The 12,371-nt window shown below is 44.9% G+C and overlaps 1 protein-coding gene and 1 long non-coding RNA gene across 2 annotated transcripts in view; one reads left to right on the top strand and one right to left on the bottom strand.

Moving 5' to 3' along the window:
- The window catches only part of LOC149971176 (uncharacterized), a 160,073-nt gene that overhangs the window by 93,323 nt on the left and 54,379 nt on the right, over positions 1-12,371 (bottom strand). The window lies entirely within an intron of this gene.
- Positions 1-12,371, top strand: part of fbxl7 (F-box and leucine rich repeat protein 7) — a 74,397-nt gene that overhangs the window by 14,403 nt on the left and 47,623 nt on the right. Inside the window, exon 2 of the mRNA XM_021590087.3 lies at positions 226-315. Coding sequence (XP_021445762.2) covers positions 226-315 — 90 coding nt within the window. The remainder of the gene's footprint in view (positions 1-225; positions 316-12,371) is intronic.

The following is a 12,371-nucleotide window of genomic DNA, read 5'->3' as shown; positions in this document are numbered from 1 at the left end:
CCCATAGTAGAAAGCCATTTTGATTCCAGATATAACCCTCTGGAAAGGGTTCAACCTGGAATCAAATAGGATGTTTGTGACTTTGGTTTAAAACTGCTGAAAAGACTACTTGGTGTACCCGTCCGCTGTTGATTTTCGTGGGATTTTTTGCCTGTCTGGTTGGCTTTTTCGTGGTGTGTTCCACTGTGATACGTCCCGTCCTGATTTGATCCTGTGTTCCTCTAGGTAAAGGCAGCTCCAGTATTTCCTCCGACCTGAGTTCAAGTACGGATCAGACGTCAACCAAAGCTCCCAAGAATGCAGCTACCAGCGAAGGTAGGGCATCTGGACCTCGTTAGCCCAAATCTGTTTACATGTTGTCTTTTTTCTCCCTCTCTTTTTCCTGCACTGTTGACTATTTTTGGACAAAACCAAGTTTTTTTTTGAGAGATACTTTGTTGGAAAACAAACTGCCATCACTGCTGTTGTGAGCTGTTCTCTTTTTCTGGTTTGTTAACAGTAAATTCTGGCCCTGCGGAGGGAGAATACTGACTACAACTCTGTTGTTAACAGTAAATTCTGGCCCTGCGGAGGGAGAATACTGACTCCAACTCTGTTGTTAACAGTAAATTCTGGCCCTGCGGAGGGAGAATACTGACTCCAACTCTGTTGTTAACAGTAAATTCTGGCCCTGCGGAGGGAGAATACTGACTCCAACTCTGTTGTTAACAGTAAATTCTGGCCCTGCGGAGGGAGAATACTGACTCCAACTCTGTTGTTAACAGTAAATTCTGGCCCTGCGGAGGGAGAATACTGACTCCGACTCTGTTGTTAACAGTAAATTCTGGCCCTGCGGAGGGAGAATACTGACTCCAACTCTGTTGTTAACAGTAAATTCTGGCCCTGCGGAGGGAGAATACTGACTCCAACTCTGTTGTTAACAGTAAATTCTGGCCCTGCGGAGGGAGAATACTGACTCCAACTCTGTTGTTAACAGTAAATTCTGGCCCTGCGGAGGGAGAATACTGACTCCAACTCTGTTGTTAACAGTAAATTCTGGCCCTGCGGAGGGAGAATACTGACTCCAACTCTGTTGTTAACAGTAAATTCTGGCCCTGCGGAGGGAGAATACTGACTCCAACTCTGCTGTTAACAGTAGAGTCTGGCCCTGCGGAGTGAGAATACTGACTCCAACTCTGTTGTTAACAGTAAAGTCTGGCCCTGCGGAGGGAGAATACTGACTCCAACTCTGTGGTGCTGCTTTGGAAAGAGAGAGAGAGTGTGTAGAGTGTGTGTACCAGCGTGTGTCTGTGGAAGGGAGGAGAGATGAGAACTGTTTCCCAAGATTAGAAGAGGCGTCTGCCTGTCTGCCTGAATGCCTGTATGCCTGTCTGCCTGTCTGCCTGTCTGTCTGCCTGTCTGCCTGTCTATTCTGCTTCAGCCCACACTCTCTCTCACACACACACTCTCTCTCTCTCTCTAACACACACACACACACACACACACACACACACACACACACACACACACACACACACACACACACACACACTGAACTTCCAGCCACCAAAATAATAGCAGGGAGGGCTGTCCTCTCCTCTCTAAAATAACAATGGTGTAGCAAGGCCAAAACGGCCTGTATTCTAGAGAAGGCACCCTCAGCACTGACCCGTGGTGACTGTGGTCTTGGCCTGTGGCTCCAATTCAGCCACAAAATGGCGACTGTTGCAGGCTTGTAAGCTACTTACAACTGTAGCTATCAGGAATGGATTCCCAACGTGAAAAAAAAAAAAAACTGGCTTAAATGAGGTCATAAAACCTTTTCTAACCAGTTTCCATTCGAACACTTTCGCCCCAGGATCAAATGTAGTAGCTAGCGAGATTTGGTTCCTTCACGAGATTAAAGTGGCTGTAGCTAATAGCGCTCTGCCAGGAGTAAATCAGCAGATAAACTATCATCCATCTCCACGAGCTAATATGGAACATTTTGCGGAATGGCAGCAACTGCAACATAGGCAATGTGTGACCTGATTAGAGCTCTCTGTGAGAGAACATTGATGGGCTCTATTGAAATGGCCGTGTGTGACCTGGTTAGAGCTCTCTGTGAGATAACATTGATGGGCTCTATTGAATTGGCCGTGTGTGACCTGGTTAGAGTTCTCTGTGAGATAACATCGATGGGCTCTATTGAAATGGCCGTGTGTGACCTGGTTAGAGCTCTCTGTGAGAGAACATTGATGAGTTCTATTGAAATGGCAGTGTGTGTGTAAAACAAGATCTAAAGTATGCAGAAAATATAATAGACATATATATTTTTCAATAAGATCACATTTGAGAACTAACAATCACCAAAATAAAAGCTGGACAGTCAGAGAGAATCTCAAATTCCCAAAAATGATGCATTTTGGAGTATTTTTTGTCATGGCATGGGGCCCCCATTGATTTTGTTATAATATTGGAGTCACTCAGATAGCATAAGGCATGGCAGACATGTGTAGAATTGCAGGAAATTAGCTTTAAAACAACAACAAAAAATTGGTGCCCATGGCCATGCCCCATCACCTACGCCTCGTTTTGATCCAGAAAAAAACTGTGATGGGCTCTTTTGAAATGGCAGTGTGTGGCCTGGTTAAAGCACTCTGTGAGATAACATTGTTCCTAGTGGGGCCTCTCCTTTCACCGTTGCCCTTGTGATAAACCTCAAAGGATGTGTGTGTGTGTGTGTGTGTGTGTGTGTGTGTGTGTGTGTGTGTGTGTGTGTGTGTGTGTGTGTCTAGTTCGCAAACGATTCGTTCTTTTTGAACGATTCTTTTTACTGACTCGAGAGTCATGATTCGTTTTTTTCTGAGTGACTCATTCATTTTAGTTATTGGTTTGACCTGCTAGTGCTGGCCCAATGAGTCCTACAGCAGGATTCATACACACTCCTTCTGCTCAGTGGCTCCAGAGACTTGCTTCCAGGGCCCGGCCTGCCCAGTAGGCAGGATGAGGCGGCTGCCTATTGCGGCAGATTGACGAGGGTGGCATACACTCCCCTGTAAGGGCGGTAGTTCGCACAGCAGTTCGCAAACGATATTGTGCTTATCGCCATCACGGCAGTCAAGCTGTGTGTGTGTGTGTGTGTGTGTGTGTGCGTGCGCGCATGCGTGCGTGCGCGTGCATGAATGAGCCGTATTAAGCACATAAAATAGACCATCGGGATCGTGTGCGTGTGTTGTGCTATAGCAAGGAGGAACTTTCTAATTAGGTACTTTATATCTGTATCTATATCTTTTAATCTGTGTTTACCTTTATCCATCCTGGAAACTGTATTTAAGTCGCATTATGATCCTTGGGGACAGTGACATAGAAATATAAACTATTCAAACGTCGAATTCAACAACGTTATTGTTGTACTGGCTGTTGGTGAAAGAAGGTGAGGACCAAGGTGCAGCGTGTTCATCATTAGTTAATAGAACAGAACACTGAATGACAAAACAACCAAGCGAAAACAGTTCTGTCTGGTGCTAAACACAAAAAAACAGAAAGCAACTACCCACCAACACTCAGGTGGGAAGAAAAAAAAAGGCTACCTAAGTATGGTTCTCAATCAGAGACAACGATAGACAGCTGCCTCTGATTGAGAACCACACCCGGGTCAAACAAAGATATCCAAAACATAGAAAATGAACATAGAATGCTCACCCTAGTCACACCCTGGCCTAACCAAAATAGAGAATAAAAGCCGCTCTATGGACAATTGTGATGTTGGAACTGTGTCAACTCGAGGAACATGCGTATTGAACAGTCAACCGGTAGCTTGTTCCAGGAAATGGGTCGTAGTAAAAATGTTAAAAAAAGAGGTTGGCCGCAACTTGACCGTGCCTGTATGCTCACACCCAGACAGTGGCCAGCTCAGTGGTCAGTCCAGTTTTCTTATTTTCTGTGTGTTCAAATATTGTGACCTTACATCAGATTTGTACACTTGGCACAACTTCTCTCTGCACTTGAGTCTGTGTTCCAGTTCTCTGCTATGATTTCATTCACATTCCTCACATGCTTGTTCAGTATAGGAAGGAGTCAGAAATAGAGCCAATTTCCATCAAATGAGTCAATATCTTATGCTTATGTGCCTCGTGAACACCGCTAATATTGGCCACGTGGCATTTAAAGCCATTTGGAGTAACTTAACAAAGTGGACAGGGCTCATTTAAGGTCATTCGGAGTAACGTAACACAATGGACTAGGCTCATTTAAGGTCATTCGGAGTAACGTAACACAATGGACTAGGCTCATTTAAGGTCATTCGGAGTAACGTAACACAATGGACTAGGCTCATTGGCAGTTGTGCTGTAATAGTGAGGGATATTTTCTTTACAGTTTTTTGGGGGGGAACTGTGTGTTTTTGGGGGGAAACTGTGGTTTTTTTGAGGGAGAACTGTGTGTTTTTGGGGGTAACTGTGTGTTTTTGGGGGGGAACTGTGTGTTTTTTTGGGGGTAACTGTGTGTTTTTGGGGGGAAACTGTGGTTTTTTGAGGGGGAACTGTGTGTTTTTGGGGGGGAACTGTGTGTTTTTGGGGGGGAACTGTGTGTTTTTTTGGGGGGAACTGTGTTTTTTTGGGGGGAACTGATGTTTTTTAGGGGGAACTATGTGATATTTGGGGGAACTGTGTGTGGGGGGAACTGTGATTTTTTAGGGGGAACTATGTGATTTTTGGGGGAACTGTGTGGTTTTTTGGGGAGGAACTGTGTGGTTGATTTTATGGAACAGTCAACGTACAACAGATAGCAGAAAATGCATTTGCCAAATGTAGAATGTAAAACCTGCAGGTACAGTGCAGTCAGAAAGTATTCAGACCCCACATTTTGTTACGTTACAGCCTTATTCTAAAATGGATTACATTTTCTTCCCCCCCCTCATCAATCTATACACAGTACCCCATAATGACAAAGCAAAAACAGGTTTTTATACATTTTATACAACATTTTATACAAATTTACTACAGATAAAAAATGGAAATATTACATTTACGTAAGTATTCAGACCCTTTACTCAGTACTTTGTTGAATCACCTTTGACAGCGATTACAGCCTCCAGTCTTCTTGGGTATGATGCTACAAGCGTATTAGGGGACACATTAGTGCACACCTGTATTTGGGGAGTTTCTCCCATTAATCTCTGCAGATCCTCTCAAGCTCTGTCTGGTTGGACGGGGAGCGTCGCTGCACAGCTCTTTTCAGGTTTCTCCAGAGATTAAAAAAATGTATATATTTCACCTTTATTTAACCAGGTAAGCAAGTTGAGAATAAGTTCTAATTTACAGTTGCGACCTGGCCAAGATAAAGCAAAGCATTTCGACACATACAACAACACAGAGTTACACATGGAGTAAAACAAACATACAGTCAATAATACAGTAGAAAAATATGTCTATATACAATGTGAGCAAATGAGGTGAGATAAGGGAGGTAAAGGCAAAAAAAAAAGGCCATGGTGGCGAAGTAAATACAATATAGCAAGTAAAACACTGGAATGATAGATTTGCAGTGGAAGAATGTGCTAAGTAGAGATGGAAATAATGGGGTGCAGAGGAGCAAAATAAATAAATACAGTAGGGGGAGAGGGAGTTGTTTGGGCTAAATTATAGATGGGCTATGTACAGGTTCAGTAATCTGTGAGCTGCTCTGACAGCGGGTGCTTAAAGCTAGTGAGGGAGATAAGTGTTTCCAGTTTCAGAGATTTTTCTAGTTCGTTCCAGTCATTGGCAGCAGAGAACTGGAAGGAGAGGCGGCCAAAGGAAGAATTGGTTTTGAGGGTGACCAGAGAGATATACCTGCTGGAGCGCGTGATACTGGTAGGTAGTGCTATGGTGACCAGCGAGCTGAGATAAGGGGGGACTTTACCTAGCAGGGTCTTGTAGATGACATAGAGCCAGTGGTTTGGCGACGAGTATGAAGCGAGAGCCAGCCAACGAGAGCTTACAGGTTGTAGTGGTGGGTAGTATATGGGGCTTTGGTGACAAAACGGATTGCACTGTGATAGACTGCATCCAATTTATTGAGTAGAGTATTGGAGGTTATTTTGTAAATGACATCACCGAAGTCGAGGATCGGTAGGATGGTCAGTTTTACAAGGGTATGTTTGGCAGCATGAGTGAAGGATGCTTTGTTGCGAAATAGGAAGCCAATTCTAGATTTAACTTTGGATTGGAGATGTTTGATGTGACTCTGGAAGGAGAGTTTACAGTCTAACCAGACACCTAGGTATTTGTAGTTGTCCACGTATTCTAAGTCAGAACCGTCCAGAGTAGTGATGTTGGACAGGCGGCCAGGTGCAGGCAGCGATCGGTTGAAGAGCATGCATTTAGTTTTACTTTCATTTAAGAGCAATTGGAGGCCACGGAAGGAGAGTTGTATGGCATTGAAGCTCGTCTGGAGGGTTGTTAACACAGTGTCCAAAGAAGGGCCAGAAGTATACAGAATGGTGTCGTCTGCGTAGAGGTGGATCAAAGACTCACCAGCAGCAAGAGCGACATCATTGATGTATACAGAGAAGAGAGTCGGTCCAAGAATTTAACCCTGAGACACCCCCATAGAGACAGCCAGAGGCCGGTCAACAGGCCCTCTGATTTGACAAACTGAACTCCATCAGAAAAGGCATTTTTTTTAAATAACCAGGCATCCTCTACTGACGTGATGAGGTCAATATCCTTCCAGGGTACCCCGGCCAGGTCAATTAGAAAGGCCTGCTTACTGAAGTGTTTCAGGGAGCGTTTGACAGTGATGAGTGGAGGTCGTTTGACCTCTGACCCATTACGGAAGCAGGCAATGATGCTGTGATCGCTAAGATCTTGGTTGAAAACAGCAGAGGTGTATTTAGAGGGCAAGTTGGTTAGGCTGATATCTATGAGGGTGCCCGCGTTTATGGCTTTGGGGAGGTACCTGGTAGGTACATTAATAATTTGTGTGAGATTGAGGGTATCAAGCTTAGATTGTAGGATGGCTGGGTTGTTAAGCATGTTCCAGTTTAGGTCGCCTAGCAGCACGAGCTCCGAAGATAGATGGGGGGCAATCAGTTCACATATGGTGTCCAGAGCACAGCTGGGGGCAGATGGTGGTCTATAACAGGCGGCAACGGTGAGAGACTTGTTTTTAGAGAGGTGGATTTTTAAAAGTAGAAGTTCAAATTGTTTGGGTACAGACCTGGATAGTAGGACAGAACTCTGCAGGCTATCTCTGCAGTAGATTGCAACACCGCCCCCTTTGGCCGTTCTATCTTGTCTGAAAATGTTGTAGTTAGGGATGAAGATTTCAGTTTGAATCGGGTTCAAGTCCGGGCTCTGGCTGGGCCACTCAAGGAAATTCAGAGACTTGTCCCAAAGCCACTACTGCGTTGTCTTGACTGTGTGCTTAGAGTCGTTGTCCTGTTGGAAGGTGAACCTTTGCCCAGTCTGAGGTCCTGAGTGCTCTGGTGCAAGTTTTCATCAAGGATCTCTCTGTACTTTCCTCCCTTCATCTTTCCGTCGATCCTGACTAGTCTCCAAGTCCCTGCCGCTGAAAAACATCCCAACGGCATGATCCTGCCACCACCATGCTTCACAGTAGAGATGGTGCCAGGTTTCGCCCAGACTTGAAGCTTGGCAAAGAGTTCAATCTTGGTTTCATCAGACCAGAGAATCTTGTTTCTCATAGTCTGAGAGTCCTTTTGGTGCCTTTTGGCAAACTCCAAGCTGGCTGTGGCCCATGTGGCACATGGCCTTTTACTGAGGAGTGGCTTCCGTCTGGCCACTCTACCATAAAGGCCTGGTGGTGTGCTGCAGAGATGGTTGTCCTCCCTGTCACCTCCCTGACCAAGGCCCTTCTCCCCGACCAAGGCCCTTCTCCCCTGACTGCTCGGTTTGGCCAGGCGACCCGCACAATATAAATGTACTATCGCACAGGAATGCTTTATAAATCGACTTCGTAGGTCGCAAGGCCAAACGTAAACCTAATTTAACACCAGCCAACCAACCTCTGCAGGCCACATGGAAAGACGGTTAACAAACCGTCCCTTCAACCTGTAAACCTTATTCCCTACATAGTGCACTACTTCTGACCTGAGCCCTAATTTAACACCAGCCAACCAACCTCTGCAGGCCACATGGAAAGACGGTTAACAAACAGTCCCTTCAACCTGTAATGTCCCCCACTCATTGCTTCATGTCTATGGTCTGTCCAAGAAACATATTCTACAGCTATAGCTGCATACCTTTGTGACATCAGCTGAAGGGCTTTATAAATACATTTGATTGATTGATTGATACCTCACATGTCATGGTTGTATCCCAAATGACACCCTATTTCCTATATAGTGCACTACTTTCGCCCGTAGCCCTATGGCACCCTATTCCCTACATAGTGCACTACTTCTGACCTGAGCCCTATGGCACCCTATTCCATACAAAGTGCACTACTTCTGACCTGAGCCCTATGGCACTCTATTCCCTATATATAGTGCACTAGTTTTGACCAGAGCCCTATGACACTTTATATGAAATAGGTAGGGTGGCATTTGGGATACAATTCATATGATGGTTTTCAACAGAACTCCTGAGGCTTGTGGGGATGAGGGCTTAGTTACTATGGCAGCCACAAATTGCAGTATTTAGGATCTGAGAGTTTACTAAGCGTGTCAATTGTGTGCAAACTCTGTCCATAGGCCTTGAGGATTGTGAGCAGGTGTTAGTTCGGTCTCAACACTGAGAGACACCAAGGGACAGATTTCCTAAGCGCTTGCACTTTGTACTAAGAAAATAAAAAAATAGGAAATAAAGATTATAACATCATTTCAATGTGATCAAGACAAAGGACATGATTGTGGACTACAGGAAAAGGAGGACCGAGCACACCCCCATTCTCATCTAAAGGGTTGTAGTGGAGCAGGGTGAGAGCTTCAAGTTCCTTGGCGTCCACATCACCAGCAAACTAACATGGTCCAAGCACACCAAGACAGTCGTGAAGAGGGCAGGAGACTGAAAAGATTTGGCATTGGTCCTCAGATCCTCAAAAGGTTTTACAGCTGCACCATCGAGAGCATCTTGACGGATTGCATCACTGCCTGGTATGGCAACTGCTCGGCCTCCGACCGCAAGGCACTACAGAGGGTATTGCGAACGGCCCAGTACATCACCGGGGCCAAGCTTCCTGCCAACCAGGACCTCTATACCAGGCGGTGTCAGAGGAAGGCCTTAAAAATTGTCAAGGACTCCAGCCACCATAGTCACAGACTGTTCTCTCTGCTACCTCACGGCAAGCGCTACTGGAACACCAAGTCTAAGTCCAAGAGGCTTCTAAACAGCTTCTACCCCCTAGCCATAAGACTCCTGAATATCTAATCAAAAGGCTACCCAGACTATATTTGCATAGCCCCACCCCCTTCTACACAGCTTCTACTCCCTGTTATTATCTATGCATATTCACTTTAATAACTCTACCTACATGTACATATTACCTCAATTACCTTGACTAACCGGTGCCCCCGCACATTGACTCTGTACCAGTACCCCCTGTATATAGCCTCCTCATTGACTCTGTACCGGTACCCCCTGTATATAACCTCCACATTGACTCTGTACCGGTACCCCCTGTATATAGCCTCCACATTGACTCTGTACCGGTACCCCTGTATATAGCCTCCACATTGACTCTGTACCGGTACCCACTGTATATAGCCTCCACATTGACTCTGTACCGGTACCCCCTGTATATAGCCTCCACATTGACTCTGTACCAGTACCCCTTTTATATAGCCTCCACATTGACTCTGTACCGGTACCCCCTGTATATAACCTCCACATTGACTCTGTACCGGTACCCCCTGTATATAGCCTCCACATTGACTCTGTACCGTAACACCCTGTATATAGCCTCCACATTGACTCTGTACCGGTACCCCCTGTATATAGCCTCCACATTGACTCTGTACCGTAATACCCTGTATATAGCCTCCACATTGACTCTGTACCGTAATACCCTGTATATAGCCTCCACATTGACTCTGTACCGTAATATCCTGTATATAGCCTCCACATTGACTCTGTACCGTAATACCCTGTATATAGCCTCCACATTGACTCTGTACCGTAATATCCTGTATATAGCCTCCACATTGACTCTGTACCGTAATACCCTGTATATAGCCTCCACATTGACTCGCTATTGTTATTTTACTGCTGCTCTTTAATGATTTGCTACTTTTATATCTTACTTTTTGGGGAGGGTGTTTTCTTAAAACTGCATTGTTGGTTAAGGTTAAATAAGCATTTCACTGTAAGGTCTACTACACCTGTTGTATTTTTAACCGTAGAGATATATGGACTTCAGGGGCTTCAGGTGAATAACCGTAGAGATATATGGACTTCAGGGGCTTCAGGTGAATAACTGTAGTGATATATGGACTTCAGGGGCTTCGGGTGAATAACTGTAGAGATATATGGACTTCAGGGGCTTCAGGTGAATAACTGTGGTGATATATGGACTTCAGGGGCTTCAGGTGAATAACTGTAGAGATATATGGACTTCAGGGGCTCCAGGTGAATAACTGTAGTGATATATGGACTTCAGGGGCTTCGGGTGAATAACTGTAGAGATATATGGACTTCGGGGGCTTCGGGTGAATGATCTTAGATATATGGACTTCAGGGGCTTCAGGTGAATAACCGTAGAGATATATGGACTTCAGGGGCTTCAGGTGAACAACCGTAGAGATATATGGACTTCAGGGGCTTCAGGTGAACAACCGTAGAGATATATGGACTTCAGGGGCTTCAGGTGAATAACCATAGAGATATATGGGCTTCAGGTGAATAACCATAGAGATATATGGACTTCAGGTATATAACCATAGAGATATATGGACTTCAGGTATATAACCATAGAGATATATGGACTTCAGGTGAATAACCATAGAGATATATGGACTTCAGGGGCTTCAGGTGAATAACCATAGAGATATATGGACTTCAGGTGAATAACCATAGAGATATATGGACTTCAGGGGCTTCAGGTGAATAACCATAGAGATATATGGACTTCAGGTATATAACCATAGAGATATATGGACTTCAGGTGAATAACCATAGAGATATATGGACTTCAGGTATATAACCATAGAGATATATGGACTTCAGGTGAATAACCATAGAGATATATGGACTTCAGGTGAATAACCATAGAGATATATGGACTTCAGGTATATAACCATAGAGATATATGGACTTCAGGTATATAACCATAGAGATATATGGACTTCAGGTGAATAACCGTAGAGATATATGGACTTCAGGTATATAACCATAGAGATATATGGACTTCAGGTGAATAACCGTAGAGATATATGGACTTCAGGGGCTTCAGGTGAATAACCATAGAGATATATGGACTTCAGGTGAATAACCATAGAGATATATGGACTTCAGGTATATAACCATAGAGATATATGGACTTCAGGTATATAACCATAGAGATATATGGACTTCAGGTGAATAACCGTATAGATATATGGACTTCAGGTGAATAACCATAGAGATATATGGACTTCAGGTGAATAACCATAGAGATATATGGACTAAAGTGAACCATTTTGACATGTTTATTTATTTATTTTTGTCGAAAGAACACAGCTGCTTTGTTGATGAAAAATGTACTATGACAGAGATATGTGGTTGTCCCACCTAGTGATCTTAAGCAGAATGGACTAACGGTAAGTCGCTCCGGATAAATGCGTCTGCTGAATGACTAAAATGTAAATGTTAAAATGCATTTCCTGTAAATCACAGAGAATCTTTGAGTGCTGAGAAACACAGTGTGTGTTACAGGCCTTGCTTATGTAAGTTTGAGCCAGGCCTTGGGGCGTAGATGGAGGAGCCTGTGTGGCTGCATTCTCCTCTGAGATGGGTGGGTGGCGGTAGCGTATATGGTGGTGTGTGTGTCTGTCGGTGAACTGTGGTTCACCTCCGACTATGCGTTGGGTCCAGCCCAGATTATGCGCTGGGTCCAACCCAGATTATGCGCTGGGTCCAGCCCAGGCTATGCACTTGGTCCACCTCCAACGTAGATCAGATTTCTCCTGCAGATTCTAGCAGGGAGGACCACGCAGAACACCAACCAGTGCTCTCTCTCCCACCTTGCCTTCTCTCTCCCACCCTCCCTTCTCTCTCCCACCTTGTCTTCTCTCTCCCACCCTCCCTTCTCTCTCTCACCTTGCCTTCTCTCTCCCACCCTCCCTTCTCTCTCCCACCCTCCTCTCTCCCACCCTCCCTTCTCTCTCCCACCCTCCCTTCTCTCTCCCACCTTGACTTCTCTCTCCCACCTTGCCTTCTCTCTCCCACCCTACCTTCTCTCTCCCCTCTTCCCTCCTCTTTCTCCCCTCTCTC

The sequence above is a fragment of the Oncorhynchus mykiss genome, chromosome 28, assembly GCF_057628025.1.
Source record: "Oncorhynchus mykiss isolate SJ-2025 chromosome 28, ASM5762802v1, whole genome shotgun sequence".
Lineage (NCBI taxonomy): Eukaryota > Metazoa > Chordata > Actinopteri > Salmoniformes > Salmonidae > Oncorhynchus > Oncorhynchus mykiss.
The sequence above is the reverse complement of the archived record's forward strand: the minus strand, read 5'-3'. Positions and strand labels throughout refer to the sequence as shown.